Below are 19230 nucleotides of genomic sequence, written 5' to 3' on the forward strand. Positions count from 1 at the left end.
CATTTTTAAGTACTAATCACTATATTCTCAGGATTTAATAGACGTTTATATTAAACAAATAATCATGAAAATAAAACAAGTGAGCAAAGTGATTGACCAAGTCAAAAAATTATTTCTATTCTTTTATTGATAATAAATGAGATTACAAAGAAATTGTGTTTTAATTAGGGCATAAAACTCCAACACTTCCATCATAATATTATCTCCCATATTAATCTTAGTTTTCAACAAAGTCTTCAAGTTCTCTCCCAAATTCATCTTAATTTTCAACAGTTCCAAGTATAAATAGGGAGAGACATGAGATTTCTAAGTAGATTTTGGAATCAATATATTTTGGAGAGTATTTTCTCTTTGGTTCTTCAAAGAACTTCTTAGAACTTATCAAGATCTTTATTGTGGCATTCGTTTCTTGACTTATCACTCAAAATCCTTCTCATTTCTTGAGTGTGGCGTCTACTATCCTTCTTATACTTTTGGTTCTTATCTCTTTATAAATAACGGGTCAAGGTTCTTTGTTATTTTTTTGAAAATCTGATTTTAGAACGATCCAAGGCATCCTTGTTCTAAATTGATTTTTGGGTCTCATTATTTTTATTGGGATTCAAATCATTTAGAATCACATCATAAAATATGTACCCACACATTGTACACAATGACATTTTTTTAAAAACATAGGTCCTAGTATAGTTTTGATATTTGAAGGTTCTCATTATATCTAGAATATTTTGTTTTGATTGGTGGTCCTGTTATACTAAGCTTCTTTAAGCTCTATTTTAGTTTTTGGAATAAAAAAAGTCCATTTAAAAATATTTGAATAAATTATTTTTTAATTTAAAAGCCTAACTTCTCCCAAAAGATTTTTAATAAGTTGTTTTCTAAATTAAAATATTTTTCATAATTATAAATTTAGGCATATAAGATCTTACACATTGAGAAAATAATTTTATTAAAGAAATATTTATATAATATTTATCCAAAAAAAGTAAACATACCAGTTTTGCCTCTATGTTTTGCCCGAATATTCAATTGGCGAGAGGACATTTTAGTCATATTGAAAAATTGTTTGTCCAAAATCAGGCTCGCGGTATCATTTTGTTTCATTTTACAAAACATAAGTCCATCTCCAATGAAAAATGTAAATTTTATGTCAAATTTAGTATAAAAAATGAGTCAATGTTATATTTGACATAATATTTACAAGAGTAATTGGTGAAAATGACATCTTTTTTAAAACATTTGCACTCTGACCTAGTTTTAATAATTTTTTGCAAAATAAATTTTATTTAAAATTTCGACCCGCTGTCTGAATTTTTTGACCAGCTGTCTCGAGTGTCGAAGATCATTTTGTAAAACGTTATCAAAACTAGGCTAGATTGCAAAATGACTTAAAAAAATAGGCCATTTTGCTAAATGACCCTATTTACAATTGTAATTCAATGTACAAGATGAAAATTAACTAAAAAAAATCAACAATTTGTTTAATATTTATTGAATTTTTTTTTCATTTTTCATCATGGAAACATAGTCATTATTTGCTAATTAATAAATTAGTGGCAATATAATAAATTTTAAAAAATATTTATTGATGTACCAAATTTTATCTATATTGTATATTATGCCAAATTTACCCAAATTTGTAGCATGTGTCAAATTTAGTACACTATTTTGAACACCTATTTGTGAGGGTGTATTCCGGCAGAACACAATTAGCAAAGTAGTATTTTAAAAAAAAAAGCCACGCATTTTTACAATAAGCGAAAGTAGAAGTGAACATTTGACCCGAAAATCCTGCAAATCTGCTCTACTCGCAATCCGAAAACTCAATTTTTTTTTCAAAACCTATCGAATTCGGGTGAAATTCGTTCCAAACTCGACATGGTTCGAGTCGAGTTCAGATTTTGAAATTAAGGACACACGAGTTCGGGCCAAACCCAAACATAATTAAAAAAAAAAAAATTTCGAAAAAATTAATACTTTTTTTAAAAAAAAAATACTAATGCCCAATTTGTAAAAAATCAACATTGCCAAACTAATAACAAAATTAAAAATACATTTGAAAAGTAAAAAAATATTAAAAACTAAAAAATATAATATTTTTGAATTTTTTTACCAAGCCCTATTTTCGACCAAAGCTTATACATTTTTTTACATCCCACCCGAAACCCCGCCACATCAAACTTAGAGGAAACCTTAAACCTGAAATCACTGTAAAACTCGAAAAGTTTAGTAAAGATTCAGTAACACTTTCGTCCATCCGAACCACCCCGCAAAACTCACCCTTAAGCGAAAGGAAAAGGGGCCGAACAAAATGTGAAAACAACTTATTCAGTCACCCAACCCTGCCGCCTCATCTCTCTCTCGGCATCTTTTAATCTCCTTTCACAGCTTCTCAGTCGCGAGTCTTGCCTCTCTGCCGCAGGTTTCACCACTCCCTTTCTCTCTCTCTCGGGGTATTTGTTTTTTGATCAGTTTGGATTGGATTATCTCTTGAGTATTTTATACTGTTTGATTTTTTTTTGGAGTTCTGGATCATTGACTTGGTTATGTGTGCTTTTCACAATTTTTTTTCTTTGGCTGTGATTGTGCTCTTGTGCGGGAAAAGTTGTTTTTGAACTGTATATTGAAGTTTCTGAGAGTATAATTTGACTATGAAGTTGTGAAGTAGAGGTTTATTTATGTATTGGTTTTGTTCAATTTGTTTCTTTTGCTTTGGTTTTCTGCATTTAGTGTTTTGAGTTTTGAAGATTTGGCTTCTGGCTAGGACCCTGATTCAATAATTGTGATTTGTTGAGAGTTTTGGTTGATAGAACTGAAGACTTATTCCAGCGGTTCACTTTTGTTCAGGACAGGTGACATATTTAGTGTGAACTTTTTAATAGTTTCGATGGACAAATGATTAACAATGCTTGCAAGGGCTATGCATATTGCTGAATACATTTCTCTATAAATGTCATCTTTTTGGGCGAAGGCTTTAAGATTTGACTCCAACTTGTTTCGAGGCATCAATATCTATATCCATTAATAGGTTTATATGGGTTTTGTATATTTACAGGAATAGCGAGCTCTTTAATTGGGTGACAAGAAGACAGCAAACTTCATTGGAACGGTAGCTCCAAACCCCCAACATACCTGTCTGCCATGGCGTGTCGTGCTTTGCAGAGAGGAATAGGTCTATTCTTACGCTCTAACTGTTCGCTTGAGCCCCGTCTTCGTAAAGGTTGGCTTCCTATGCTTTCTTCCTAGCGGGTTAGAAAGGTTTTTGTTTGTTGGTTTCTTTTTTTTTAATAGTTGTTTTAATGTTAGAAAAAGCTTGTTGTGCCCTTAATGATGAAATGGATGTCCTTATTTGGCTATCTGGGTCTTATTTATAGGAAGGACATGAAAAAGTAAGAACATAAAGAAAACCCGTCGAAAATTAATCCTTTTCAATGAAAATGAGACATTTTTCTTTTCTCTCATATAGCACAAAATAAGTGAAGATTCTGTGGTGTTTTTGTTTATGTTTGTGGATGATTGTTTTAGTAAAGCCATTTTCACAGAACAGCTAAGATTGTGCTTGGATATTTGTGGAAATTCTTTGGTTTTTTTTGCCCTTTAAATTTTGATTTTGCAGCTCTCATGGATTGTATTCGTATCAATAAACTTACATGCCATATATGGATGAGCTGAAATTTCCCTGACGAGTAGATTGTTTTTTATAGGTCATTTTAGTTACCTTAGTGCAAGTTGAGATTTAATGCTGGTGACTTTGATTTTGATTGTAACTGAGTTGTTTCCCTAGGCAGGTTTTAAAGTTGTTTCTTATTTATCATTTCTTTCGATAGGTCTTGACGAGGCAACTCTCATTGAAGAGCCGAAACAATGATTTCAAGTTAATTCCCTATTAAGATAAAGAGAAAAAAGGGTTCAATAATACTAGGATCATAAGACTCTGATAGGTTCACCTTGGAACAATTAAATCAGTTAGTGTTGTTGGATTTGGTTGTTAGTCTGATTGTAGCATATAAAGTGTTGCAATCAGATTATAGAGGAGTTTTTTGGGACTACGCGAGATTGGCTTTCTCAAATGAGCTATTGTGTTGTCTATGCTTTAGTCTCTGATTTGGGGATTAGGGTTTTGAGTAATCCAAGTCTAGTCATATTCAATGTTGAAAGTTGTACGACACTTTGTCTATGCCCAGATGAAACAAGCACATAAATGTTTTCATGCATATTATAACTTTACACTTGTGGCTATCAACACCAATGAGGAAACTATTGACCCATTGCATTAGAAATTGACATTTTGTCATATTTCAAAGGTGGTTGTGCAGACTAATCCATCCTCGACTGCCATTATTTTTTTCCTGCAGTCCTACTCATTAGTTCCATGCATAATGACATAGTTGGTCAAGCTTACTGGGTTGGCCTTCTGCTTAAACTTAGTTAAAGTTAGAGAATCTGTGCTTAATGTGCTTTTCATCATCATTTTTTCCCATTTAAAGGAGAGTAATTTATTGTTTGCAGATCCATCTTGGCAATTTGTTCCTTTTTTAACTTCAATCAATCAATATGAATTCAATAAAAGAGGAATTCAGACACAAAAGGAGCCAATCAACCCTGCTAGTGAAGATTTGGTAACCCAGGATTCTGTCAGTGTGAAGCCTGGTGATTTGGGAAGTGTTCCCTCCCAAATAGAAAGTAGCAGTTCTAGCTCTTCAGTAAAATATTCTGCAGTATCTAACTTGAAAACATCGACTAGGCATGACCTTGCCATGATATTCACTTGCAAGGTCTGCGAAACAAGGTCAGTCAAGACATTTTGTCGGGATTCATATGAGAAAGGTGTGGTGGTGGCACGTTGTGGCGGATGTGATAATCTCCACCTGATTGCTGATCATCTTGGGTGGTTTGGAGAACCGGGAAGGGTTGAAGACTTCCTTGCTGCCCGTGGGGAGGAAGTTAGAAAGGGAAGTGTTGATACATTGAGTTTGACTCTAGATGATTTAGCTGGCAAGAAATCTTGAAAAGCTGAAAATTTTGGCTATTGAATTTATTTTATTACCTTTAGAGTCATTAGTTAGAACAAAATATATATATATATATATTATTAACTACGAATGAAATATATATACATGCCTTTAAGTTATTTCTGAAATTATTTTTATAGGTTTGTTTGGTTATTAATGTAGTTTGATAAGTTTAGTGAATAAGACATACGTCAAGGAGCTTCTGATTTGTGGGCATCTACAAAGCAGGCAGTGGAAAATTAAGCTCCATTGATGTTGCAATCTTTTCCAAATGTCTGGAGAGCCTCCCATTTGGGTCGTGCCTACAATAGAATATTAGACTTATTTAGCACTAGTCACTTTCTTCTATATTGTCTCATATTTCAATGAAAATTCGAAACAATACATAGCTGATACACTCTTGGATCAGAAATTAAAAATGTTGACAAACTAAAACTGTTTGTTATAGCTTTTTCGTCTATATAAATGTTGTGGAAAATTCTATATAACATCACAAAGTATTTTTCAAAATAAAAATTGACTGATATGGACATTTAGGTGGCATCACTTCGTATAGATTATCATGTTTCAAAAATTACAGTATTTCAGTTTTTATACTTCCCTGGAATAGTTCCAAAAGTAGTGTAACTAATCCAAAATTTGTACTAGGTAAATGCTTCGAATTGAGGTGAATGTAACTTATTATTCTCCTTAATTTTGTTACTTGAGAATGTCAGCATTTTTGTAGCTAAGTTATGTTTTCTAGAGCATGCTCTTAATTGTAACTCAGGTACATCTCTCACAAAACTTGCCATTACCAATACTTGAAATTTGACTTGAAAAATAAAAGAAAAAAGATAAAAGAAAAACACAACCTGTTGGAAGCTTACCCACTAGATCATTAAAATGAAGGGTTTTTGGACTTTGTGTTTTGTCCCATTACTTATTTGAATCTGTGTTTTGACAAATTATTTTTTAAACTTATATTTTGTAAAATAGTTCAAATAGAACCCTAAACTTGATTTTTGTCAAAATTTTCCCAACTGAAATCACAAATAATTCACAAATTAACATTTCAGAACAAAAATAAAATTATTCAGGTTAAAAATTGTGTTGTCATATTCAATTTTTTTCTTCATCAAATTTGAGTTTAAGGATCTATTTTACAAAATATATGATCCAAAAATGAATTTTTTAAAACACAAGATTCCAAACAGGTAATCAGAAAAAATATTGGGTCCAAAAATGTATAAATCTTAAAAGAAATGCTCAATTTTTACAAGAAAGATAACTTGGCCAAGTATACAGACAAAGTATTTTCGGAAACGCCTAATTCAACTAAATTTTTCAACTTACCAACTTCCCAAGGTAAAGAACCACTCAAATAATTTTTTATTAAACTTAAGAATTTTGACGGAGACGATAAACCATTGAAGGAATTACTAGAAAAGTTCAACCACACAAAGTTGTTGCTCTTTCCAAGACTTGAAGAGATGCTTCCATGAACATTGTTCTTATCTAACCGAAGCTCACTCAATAGAGTAAGATTTCCAATGGAAGAAGGAATTTTCCCCACGTAATTCATTAGCATTCAAATACATTTATTCTAGTCATTGTCTTAGAATTACCATCCATCTTAGAAACCCAAAATCTTTTACTAACATCGTTAACCAGCCAATCTCAAGAATGAGTCTTCAATGTATTTATAAATCCTAACCGATAGATCGAATATTTATGACATTTGATGCTATTGTAGCTTAATGATTGTTAATTTCTTGAGACATTTGATGGGTATTGCCTGTTTTGTAAATTATTTTAAGGGAAGAATTGAAGATTGATATTTCAGGAAGTTGTTGGATGCAAAATTGAAGTTTGAGATTAAAATCCTTCATTAACCAGCTGTCAAAAAGTCTCTTAATCTCATTTTAAAATGATTATTTATATTTATAAACGAAAAAACACGAAAAAAGGTGAGATTAGGACTTAAAAAAGTCTTAAAAACTTTTGAATTCGAAGTAGCTCTGCAACGCCATTTATCTTACGACAGTGTTATCGTGGTGCTCCAGTGACATACAACTTTCTTGCATAATCTTCTTTGTAGCACCTAGAGTTAACTTGATCTCAAACTTCAATTTCACATCTAATAGCTTCAAGAAACATCAATCTTCAAGACTTAAAGTGAATTTGAAACAATTCACAAAACATGAAAAATGTCCCTTATAAGCCTCAAAATAACAATCATTATGCTAAAAGAGCATCAAATGTGATAAATATTTGATATATCAAATACACCCAAATTAACCATTTGCTAGTCCTCGAGTTATTGGGAGTGTCTAAAATATGTACCACATCAGATTTGGAATCTGCACAGGTCCAGGATTTGCCAATAGGAGCCTCACAACACAAATATGCAAAACATTGACTCCTTCGATGTAATACCTGTTACTAGAACAATTGCGCATATAATTTCACAGTGCAAAAGCCTCACAAGAACACACCAAGAGAAAGAGTGATCTATTTTTTGAGTGTTTATCTGTTAAGAATATTACATATTGTTAAGTGAAAATTATAAGAGATATAACATATATTAATTCTCTAAGAGAATCAAATTTAATTCAAAACATAATTTGAATAATTCTCCGAGAAGAAATATCTAGAATATTATTAAATATCCTTTTAACTAATTAAATAAAGATAATGCCTAATTATCTATTTATTTAATTAAATAATATCTCAATCAGTTTGAATTCAAATTCAAATTGATCACTCAAATGGAAGTTTGGATGGGCGATCCATTAAGTCATGGATATGGACCCAAAGTCCAACTTCTTTGCTAACATTGGCTAATGAACCGTGCAACCGTCGCAAAAAACATCCATCATAGCGTCTCGTTTTTCCCTAGACTTATTTGGCCACATCTGATCTTGTATCTCTAATCCCTCTAATAACATTAATGAGCATGCACAGACCTCATTTTTGTACTTCAATTCACAATTACATTGCTATACCTAGTAGCGATGTAATTTGTTGACTGTGAAAACAAAACTTCAATGTGTTGCCAAATAATCTTCCTTTCAACCTCATGTGATTCATTTTTAGTCTAATTGCTTTCCCAACTAAGTCTCCTTTGGATCGAATCAGACTTGACCAAAGGAAACATGTTAGTAGCATACATTAAACATCCACCTTATGACATAGTCGAAAGTAAGGATGCGCATTTTCCCCATGGGGACGGGGAATCCCCGTCTAAATGGGGAACAGGGAATGGGACGGGGATAATTTTCAATCCTTGAATGTTAAATGGGGCTCCGACAGAACCCCGTTTAATTTTTTATATAATTTTGTAATATTTTATATGTATTTTATATCTTTCTTTATGTGTTATTGTAGTATATTAATAATTGTTTTAGTATTTTTAAATTTTATTTGGGATAATGTTTAGTATTTGAAATCATAAATATTGTGCAATATTTTAATTTACATATAATTTAGGATTTTTATTTTAAAATTTATTTTTTAAATAAATGAGTTTCTTGTAGGGATTTCCCGCCCTCATAGAGGATTCCCCACTTCGCCCTCAACGAGGAATAAGGAGGGATGGGGATTAAAATTATAAATGGGGACGGGGATGGGGGAGCACTCCATGCCAATTCTTTGCCCCGTTTGCATCACTAGTCATGTAAAACCTGAGACTTTTCAGGTTGAAAAAAGGCAGAAAGAGAACAACCCCAACGAACGCCGGATACCATTTCCGACACGCGTCGGTGCTGCAGATTCCCCGACCGGCAACGACAACAACCCCAAAGTTTGGTGACCATCGGATCAAGGATGTGCCTGTACGACCACTCTGAAGTTTTGCCGTCGAAACTTTGAGGTGACTTTTTGGCGAACTTCGACCACCGTTCGGCGAGTGGGTGGCATTGTTGGAATTAGCATCACGAGAGGAACATTGTCCACTAAGTCATTCCATTCAACTCGCTGTTTTTCTCTGGCGAGATTTTGGGTATCTCCGCCCCTTTGGAAGCATTTTCTGGCGACATCGGAGGTCATTTGGGAAAAGGAGTTGTACTTCCGTTATGTATCATCGAGGGGATCGTTTTGATATATGCCATGCATATATTCGTTGACGTTTCCGGTACACCGCTCACTGCCGCCACCAACCGCTACTGTTCATTGCTTGGGTGAGGTTCATGAACTTGAAATTTTAAATATGGTCATATTATATGTCGTTGGACACAATTTTGAATAAGGAATGCAATGATGATAATCATTTGCTCATTTGGTGCACGTAGGAAAAGCGTGATATTAAAATTGGACTAAACCACTATAGGATCATCGTTAAGCTTAGGAGCGTCGCTTTGGTCTCGGATTAAAAATTCTAAGGAGGTAGGGACTCAACTTGACTATTGGACTTATTTTTACTCGTATTGAATTGCATTAAACATATTCCAATTTTGATATTTATAAAATGTTTGAAAAATTGAAAACTTAATCTACATGTTTTCTGATCTATTCTGAGGGCACTGAATGTCAAATATATTTTTGTTCACTTATTTATGCAGGTTATGATTTTTGGGTTTTATTCAAATGCAGTTGTTATGCTGCCCAATTTTCTAAAATATAAAGGAAATATGTTTCTTTCCTTTCATGTTTACCTGCATTTGGTTATACCGATGAGAGCCATAGTGATCATGATTTGTGCATGTTGTTGTTTCACGACCTAGTATCTGTGTCATCATAGGTAGATAAGGTGTCCACTCACCTGTAGGTGTAAAGACCTAGCATTTGTATACATGAAGTGTTCTAAGCCTCCCCCTTGGGGTGGTTATTAGGTCTGGCTACCCAGTTTAGGATGTTGGTTTTTCTATGGTGGGTAATGGGAACTAAAGATCTAGTGGACGGTGTCATGTGCACTTGTAGCTATGCTCTTATGATTATGTGTGGTTTCTCTATTTTGGTTCATACATGATGATGTATGTTTTGTTTTTAAAGCTAACCATGCAGGGGTTGTATTAGACTTTGGGTCCTATCTTATTAGTTGTTTTCCTACTGGGCTTTATAAGCTCACCCCCTATCTCTTCCATTCCAGGACCCTAGTGACGCGAATGTGGAAAAGATGAATTATCGATGGAGCCAATGTGTTTAGCCTATTTCTATTTAGTGTCATTGTCTTGTCTTTTGAACATTATATATGTATTCGACTTCGAATCTAATGATCGGTATATCTAAATGAGCTATGAAATAGTTAGGGATGAGGAATGGTGGATGCTAAGTATTATTTTGGGTGTCTATGACTTATTAAATTTAACTGTTTGGTGATTACATAACTATGAGAATATTATTGTTCTATGTATAATGATAAATGATCATGCTTTTATCACTAATATTTTTATATATAATTATAGTAGTTATTCCATTACTTTAACTTATAATTATAGTACTATTTAATATAAATTAAATGATCATTTAAAAAGATTATTTTCCAACAATGGTCAAAGTTTGACCTTTGACCACCTAAGTTATGGATATTACAAATCTGCCACGGCCTAGGGCTCGGGTCGTGACAGAAAAATGGAATCAGAGCACCGGGTTTACATACCTCGAAGTGTGTCACCAAATAGATTAAATTTATTTTAAAATATAGTATTTTGATCTATAAAGGCGTATGTATATAGGTAGCATCCATTCCTCATTAACTAGTTAGATATTGATTTACTGACCTAAGAAAATGCCTCTGAAAGGAAGGACAACAAGGAGAAGGCCTGCAGATGATGTCCCTGAGGCTGAGGTTCCCTCTCCGTCAGTTGCATTCCCTGTGAACGCCATTCTTGAGGCTTTAAGAGGCATTCCTGCCCAATAGATGGATCTAATTGCCCGACTGAGCCATCCCTTCCAGATCTTCCACCAGATTCAAATGCCTTAGTCTAAAGGTGGACAAGATTCCATGGTGGCTAAAAAGTGGTCGAGGGAGGTAAAGAAGAGCTTTAACATTATGGGAACACTTAACGAGTAGTCTGTTTGCAATTGAGGATGAGTTTAGGCCTCTAGAAAAGTTTCCTTGGATATCAGTGGTTAGTGGCTTTCTAGATGTGTTTCCTAAGGATTTGCCAGGACTACTACCTGATAGAGAGATCAAGTTTTACATTGATTTGATTCCTGGGACTCAACCAGTTTCTATTGCACCTTATCGCATGGCACCTGCAGAGTTGGCTGAATTGAACAAGCAATTGGGTGAGCTAATGGATAAAAGTACATCAGGAATAGTACTTCCCCATGGGGAGCTCTAGTTTTGTTTGCCAAGAAAGCTGATGGATCCTTACAATTGTGCGTCGATTATAAGAAATTGAATCAGATGACAATTAAGAACAAGTATCCCTTGCCAAGGATATATGAGTTGTTTGATAAGCTCATAGGTTCAATGTGATTTTCCAAGATTGACTTAAGGTCATGCTATCATCAATTGAGGATTAAGGAAGAGTATATTCCTAAAACTGCTTTCAGAACGCGTTATGGACACTTTGAGTTTTTGTTGATACCATTTGGATTGACGAATGCACCTACAACATTTATGGACCTTATGAATAGAATATTTAAACCCTATTTGGATAAGTTTGTGGTTGTTTATATTGATGACATTTTGGTGTATTTCAAGACACCTGAGGACCATGCAGAACATTTAACAATTGTGTTATAAATTTTGAGAGAACACCAATTATCTGGTAAGAAAGAGAAATATGATTTCTGGATGACCAAGGTCAAATTCTTAGGGCATGTAATATCTCAAGAAGGCATTAATATGGATCCTGCAAAGATAGATTCTAGCTTGCAGTGGGAAAGACTAAAGAGCGTTACTGGGGTTCGAAGTTTCTTGGGTTAGTAGGTTACTATCGTCGCTTTGTGGAGAATTTTTCTTGAATTTCTACGCCTTTGACAAAGCTAACAAGAAAGGATTTAAAGTTCGTGTGGGATGACAATTGTGAAGAAGCTTTCAGAGAACTTAAGCAAAGATTGACTACGACGCCTGTTCTCACCGTGTCTAATAGTGATGAGCCGTATATGGTATTCACTGATGCTTCTGGTACTGGTTTAGAAGGAGTTCTCATGTAAAATGGCAAGGTTGTTGCCTATGATTCATGCCAATTGAAGACACATGAGAAGAACTGCCCCACACATGACTTGGAACTTGCAGCTGTTATTTTTTTTGCCTTGAAAATTTGGAGATGTTACTTATATGGGGCAAAGTTTGAATTATATTATGATCATAAGAGTTTAAAGTATCTCTTTACTCAAAGAGACTTGAATTTGAGGCAAAGAAGACGGGTTGAGTACATGGAAGATTAAGATTTCACTTTGCAATATCATCATGGAAAAGAAAATGTGGTCGCTGATGCATTAAGTAGAAAACCTCATGGCACTTTGGCTTGTTTGGCTCTTGAGGATTGGAAAAGAACGATCACAGTGGGTGATTATGAATTAGAGTACTATGAAGGAAAAAAGATTGTTTGTGTTTCAAACGTAGTGGTTACACTGGTGCTACTTCAGCAAGTTAGGCAATGTCAGTGGCAATATGAGAAATTGAGACTTATCTTGAATCGAATCCGAAACGGTGATCAGTTAGATGGATGGATAGAAATGCCAAAGGACTCTTGTACCATAAGGGAAGATTGGTCGTTGCAAATATCCTTGATCTTAGAGAGTCTGTTATGATCGAGGCTCATAGGTCTAAATTTGTTGTACATCCTGGAAGCACAAAGATGTACCAAGACTTGAAAAGACAATTCTGGTGGGAAGGTATGAAGAGAGATGTGGCAAACTTTGTAGCTAAGGGTATGGTTTGTTAGCAGGTTAAAGTTGAGCACCAGAGACCTTCAGGGTTGCTTCAATCTTTTTACATATACCAGAATGGAAGTGGGACAAGATCACGATGGAATTTGTGAAGGGATTACCATTAACACCATTAAAGCATGGCACTTTCCGGGTGATTGTCCATCATTTGACCAAATCTGTTCATTTCATTCCAATTAGGAAAGATTATAAGGTTTCTAGACTAGCTCGACCTTATGTGGGTAATATACTTCGACTGTATGGGTTGCCTCCTAGCATTGTTTCTGATAGAGATCCTCGATTTACATTAAGGTTTTTGTGAGCATTGCAAAAAGCTTTAGGAACTGAACTTAACTTGATCATGCTCACCACCCTCAGACAGGTGGACAGTCTGAGAGGACTATCCAAACTTTGGAGGACATGCTTCGTTCTTGTATTTTGGATTTTGGGGGTAGCTGGGGAGAACCCTTGTCATTGGTAGAATTCACTTATAATAATAGCTACCAGACCAGTATAGACATGGCTCCTTATGAGACCTTATATGGGAGACCATGCAGATAACCTTTGTGTTGGGCAGAACCAAATAAGCATATCACAATTGGACCTCAAATTATCGCTTCTACCATTGAGAAGATAAAATACATCCAAGAGAGACTTAAGGTTGTTCAAAGTCATCAGAAGAGTTATGCCGACCTCCACCGATGAGAAGTTGAGTATAAGGTTGATGACTATGTCTTCTTGAAAGTTACTCCCGGTGTGACGAGATTTGGAGTGAAGGGTAAGCTAGCCCCGAGGTATATTGAACCTTTCGAGGTTATCGAGAGGGTTGGGGAGGTCACTTATCGATTGAACTTACCAGCGCAGTTGGGGCATGTTTTCAATGTGTTCCATGTTTCGATGCTGAGGAAGTATACTCCAGACCCATCGCACATCATTGAGTATGGTGTTATCCATCTTCAAGAGAACGTGACATATGAAGAACAACCTATCAAAATATTGGCGAGAGAGTTAAAGGTGCTAAGGAATAGAGAGATTCCCGTTGTAACAACCCAAATTCGCTAATAAGGCTTAAGGGCCTTGCTTAGTGTGCTGGGAGGGCATAATTGGGATTAGAGTGAATATTATTGACTTTAATGTGTGCATATGTGATTAATGATATTATGTGATAATATGAATATTTATGGGATATATGTGAGAACCACATTATTATGTGGCCATGTTCATAGAGCGCAACTCGAGACGATCCTAGGGTCAGATAGCAGGGAAAGTCACAACGGGACTTAAGATATGACTTTGGACAAGTCAGGGATATTTTAGGTATCGGGTAGTGATTTGAACTATCGGGTCATGAAAATAAATATATGGAGATATATTTGAGGTTAGGATGTCTAGGCGGGAATATTGGGGGATTTTACCGTTTTGGCCTCGGGGACAGTTTCGGCACCCCGAGCCTTGGGATTAGCTTAACAAGTAAGACAAGAGTTAGGAAGCCTTTAGGGAAAAATAAACCGACCTAAAATTCTTACTCAGCTGGTTACTCTCACTTACACTCTCAAGAAAAAAACAAAGGGAACTAAATTAGAAGCACTCAAGGGAATTGGGGATTGGAGCTGAAGAATTGCTGTAAGTTTAGTGAGATTCAAGAGTAAATCTTGAGGCTTAGCTTAGTGATTAAACTAGGGCTGAATCAAGACTAAGGTAAGGGTTTAATCCATCTGTTTTTCTGAAATTCAACCTTAAGCTTCAGCTGGATTATTGAGGGTGTTGCTCAATTGATGATTAGGGTGGAATTGAGCAGGGGAAATCCTTGGAATCGGCTGAGTTTTGGCTAAGGGAGGAGTTCAATCAAGAAGGTAAGCTTTGTTTAATGAATTGATGATTTGAGATTGAGTTTTGACTGGTTATAACAGGGTGTTTGTGTTCTTAGAGTCTCAAGGGTTGGAGGTGAATCTTCTATGGTTTATTGAGCTGAATTTCTGTTGAAATTGTGTAGCATGAGTTGGGGATATGTTGGGTGTTGAAGTAGGAAGCTTAGGAGTGGTTTTGGTTGAGGTTTTGGGCTTTAAATTGATGGGTTTTCTGGGCACGATGGGAAGGGCCACGGCTCTGTTCTAGAGTGCTGTGGCCCTAGGATAAAAAAGGGCCAAGGAGGCTCGGCCATGGGAGGGCGCCGCGGCGCCCAAAGCAAGGGCCGCGACGCGTGTTTTGTTTAAGATAGCATTGGTTCTGTTTTGAGGCAAGGGCCGCGGCTAAGCTTCAAGGGCCGCAACCCTTGGTTGCACGCATGAGCTTTTGAGGGTTTTAGGCACGGGAAAGTGGTCTAGTATGCTCGGGATTGATTTCACCACCGTGCTTGGTGGAATTTGGAGTCCCGGGAGTCAGCTTTGTAACCAGAAACCTATATTCGAGTATTAATGGAACCCTATACTTTGGCTGTGACTAGGTGATAAAGGCTTAGGATCGGGAACGGATTGTGCTTGAGGGGCGTTGCTCGTAATTCAATAACCGTACAGACTAAAGGTAAGAAAACTACACCCGGTTGAATATTTGAACAGGACTAAGGGCTCCCTAATATAAATGATTGAAAGAATGGTATTATGCCATGTAAATTGTAACCAACGGCCTAAGCGAGCCACGGTTAACTTGTGCAATTGGCACAGCTCGGACACTAGTATCCGAGGATAGCTTATTATGCATTGAGCTCGGTTTAAGCGGGCCGGAGTCAGTGGGTTAAACAGAGGGTGCGGCCTAAGGTGTCGGCCCTAGCAATTGTGTTAATCGAATACTGTATTTGGCTATAGATGAGGTTGTTGAATAATCTAAGTGTGGTTGAAGTTGCTTGTACCTTGAAATATGCTTATATGCTATGGATTTGATAACCGAACATGCTTACTAGAATATTTGTTTGAGATTGCTATATATGTTGTGTATGTTGTTTTCTTGCTGGGCCTTGGCTCACGGGTGCTGCGTGGTGCAGGTAAAGGCAAAGGCAAAGGCAAATGCAAAGGCAAAGGCAAGATCGATCAGCCTTGATTGGAGAGCTCTGCAGGGTGAATGTACATGACAGGCCGCTTAGCCGCCACGTTTGAGGAGATTACAGGGACAAGAGTACCAGAACCTTGCATTTTGCCTTAGTATGGCTAATATTTACTTTTAACTGTAGCATTTTGTAACCAGCTTTTGAACACTGATACTTTGGGGATCCCTACTGTAAACTGTTTATAACTTATAAAACGTATCCTTTGAGACCAAAATGTCTTTTAACCCTAGAACACTTAAACTAATGACACATTTTCAAATTGATGACTTGATTAGCAAGTCTTGCACTTTATAACTACACGGTGTAGCGGTCCTAGCTATCCAGGGCGTTACACCCGTAGTCAAGGTCTTATGGCAAAACCATAGAGAAGACGAGGCTACTTGGGAGTTAGAGTCCGAGATGTATGAGAAGTATCCTCATTTGTTTAATTTCAGCTTGGGGTTGTACTTTGAAAATTTAGGGATGAAATTTCTTTAAGGGGGAGGAATGTAAAACCTAAGACTTTTTAGGTTGAAAAAAGTCAAAAAGAGAAGGAAAAAAATTATATATTAAGATTTTTCCCCCCTTTTTCTTCTCCCTCCCCGATTCTTCTTCTTCTTTTCTTTCCTTGATTTTCTCTCGGCAAGCCACGGCAAGGGCACCAGACCCAACCAACACCGGCCACCATTTTCGACACGCGTCGGTGCTGCAGCTTCCCCGACCGGTGATGACAGCAATCCCAAAGTTTGGTGACCATCGGAGCAACGATGCGCCTGTACGACCACTCCAAAGTTTTGTCGTCGAAACTTTGAGGTGACTTTCTAGCGAACTCCGACCACCGTTCGGCGAGTGGGTGGCACCGTTGGAATCAGCGTCACGAGAGGAGTGTCACCCACTAAGTCATTCCAGTTAACTCGCCATTTTTCTCCAGCGAGATTTTGGGTATGTCCGCCCCTTTGGAAGCATTTTCCAGCGACATCGGATGTCATTTGGGCAAATGAGATGTACTTCCACGATGTACTCATCGAGGGGGAACGTTTTGATATATGACATGCATATATTCATTGACGTTTCTGGTACACCGCTCACTGTCGCCACCAACTGCTATTGTGCACTGCTTGGGTGAGGTTCCGGAACTTGAAATTTTAAATATGGTCATATTATATGTCGTTGGACACGATTTTGAATAAGGAATGCAATGATGATAATCTTTTGCTCATTTGGTGCACGTAGGAAAAGCGTGATATTAAAATTGGACTAAATCACTCTAGGATCATCGTTAAGTTTAGGAGCGTCGCTTTGGGCTCGGATTGAAAATTCTAAGGAGGTAGGGACTCAAATTGACTATTGGACTTATTTTTACTCATATTGAATTGCATTAAACATATTTCAATTTTGATATTTATAAAATGTTTGAAAAATTGAAAACTTAATTGGCATGTTTTCTAATCTGTTCTGAGGGCACTGAGTGCCAAATATATTTTTGTTCACTTATTTATGCAGGTTATGATTTTTGGGTTTTATTCAAATGCAGCTGTTATGCTGCCTAATTTTCTAAAATATAAAGGGAATATGCTTCTTTCCTTTCATGTTTACCTGCATTTGGTTATACCGATGAGCGCCATAGTGATCATGATTTGTGCATGTTGTTGTTCCACGACCTAGTCTCTGTGTCATCATAGGTAGACCAGGTGTCCACTCACCTGTAGGTGTAAAGACCTAGCATCTGTATACAAGAAGTGTTCTGAGCCTCCCCCTTGGAGTGGTTATCAGGTCCGGCTACTCGGTTTAGGATGTCAATTTTTCTATGGTGGGTAACGGGAACTAGGGATCTAGTGGACGGTGTGATGTGCACTTGTAGCTATGCTCTTATATTTGTGGTTTCTCTATTTTGGTTTATACATGATGATGTATGTTTTGTTTTCAAAACTAACCATGCAGGGGTTGTATTAAACTTTTGGGTCCTATGTTATTAGTTGTTTTCCTACTGGGCTTTATAAGCTCACCCCCTATCTCTCCCATTCCAGGAGCCTAGTGACGCAAATGTGGAAAAGATGAATTATCGATGAAGCCAATGTGTTTAACCTATTTCTATTTAGTGTCATTGTCTTATCTTTTGAACATTATATATGTATTCGACTTCGAATCTAATGATCGATATATCTGAATGAGCTATGAAATAGTTAAGGATGAGAAATGGTGGATGCTAAGTATTATTTTGGGTGTTTATGACTTATTACATTTAACTGTTTGGTGATTACACAACTGTGGGAATATTATTGTTCTATGTATAATGATAAATGATCATGCTTTTATCACTAATATTTTTTATATATAATTATAGGAGTTATTCCATTATTTTAACTTATAATTATAATTATAGTACTTTTTAATATAAATTAAATGATTATTTATAAAGATTATTTTTCAATAATGGTCAAAGTTTGATATATTACTACCTAAGTTATGATTATTACAAATCTGTCACGGCTTACGATTCGGGTCGTGAAAAGTCAAAAGTCACATAAGGCATATAATAAAAGTGTAGGATCAAATAATAAAATAATGATCTATAAGGTCTCACATAGTGGAGAAGCATAGATTCATTCTTCCACTTTCCTTATATTGGTTGCCAAGCACATGTGGTACGATACACATGCTATGGTGGAGTACTCATCCAAAATTGAGAGTGTATGCTTCTCCTATATACAAAACACCGTATAAAATCTAAGTTATGTTGCTTTTAAGCGCTTAGCCCGTACTCTCTATATGCTCGCTCGTCTTAGCGTCATGTTAAGATTCGCATTTGGCTAACTAACAAGTTACATATGTGTAGTTGGATCTCATTATTTACCCATGGGTGCTCTTGAAAGATTTGATCTTTGGCTCAGTCCAAGCTCACTTTCATAGCGCCAAAATCTCAATATCTCATCTTTGCTCACTCTGCAAGCGCGAAAGGCGATTTCTTGTGTAAGAGGGAGACAATCATTACTTGTTTGTATACTCATCAACCATGAATATCTCATCATGACTTTACATGTGCCTGTGCTAAAAATAAACATGTAATCATACGCATTGAGAATGAAAAAACTTATTTCCAATACATAATATTTTAAACACAAATATCTGATAAAGTAGTCAACGAGAGCACATCAGTAAAATATCACATTGTGCGTAGTGCTAGACTCCTAGCGTGAGACTGATATGCCTCTCAAGCAATCAGTTAGGTCAAAGGATCTGCAGCCATGCGACTATTTGACATGTGTTTCAAGACTACTTCCTTTTGTGCAACCATATCCCAAATAATATTGTACTGTATATCAATGTTTTGATTTTTCCATGATACTTGAGGTCCATTGCATAAGCAAGAGCAGCCATACTGTCACAATATACAGTGAT

At 36.1% G+C, this 19230-nt stretch overlaps 1 protein-coding gene across 2 annotated transcripts; it reads left to right on the forward strand.

Annotated features, from left to right (window-relative positions):
- Window positions 1-2177: 2177 nt before the first annotated feature.
- On the forward strand, window positions 2178-5444 carry LOC133798611 (uncharacterized). 2 transcript variants are annotated; one of them, XM_062237007.1, is made up of 3 exons: window positions 2178-2450; window positions 3053-3217; window positions 4507-5444. In XM_062237007.1, the coding sequence occupies exons 2-3, from the start codon at window positions 3139-3141 to the stop codon at window positions 5004-5006; spliced, it is 579 nt and encodes a 192-aa protein (XP_062092991.1). In that variant the 5' UTR covers window positions 2178-2450; window positions 3053-3138; the 3' UTR covers window positions 5007-5444. The 2 variants fall into 2 exon arrangements, with proteins under 2 accessions (XP_062092991.1, XP_062092990.1); XM_062237006.1 differs by having other exon boundaries at window positions 2180-2419.
- The last annotated feature ends 13786 nt before the right edge of the window (window positions 5445-19230 follow it).

The sequence above is a fragment of the Humulus lupulus genome, chromosome 8 (genome assembly GCF_963169125.1).
Source record: "Humulus lupulus chromosome 8, drHumLupu1.1, whole genome shotgun sequence".
In the NCBI taxonomy this organism is placed as follows: domain Eukaryota; kingdom Viridiplantae; phylum Streptophyta; class Magnoliopsida; order Rosales; family Cannabaceae; genus Humulus; species Humulus lupulus.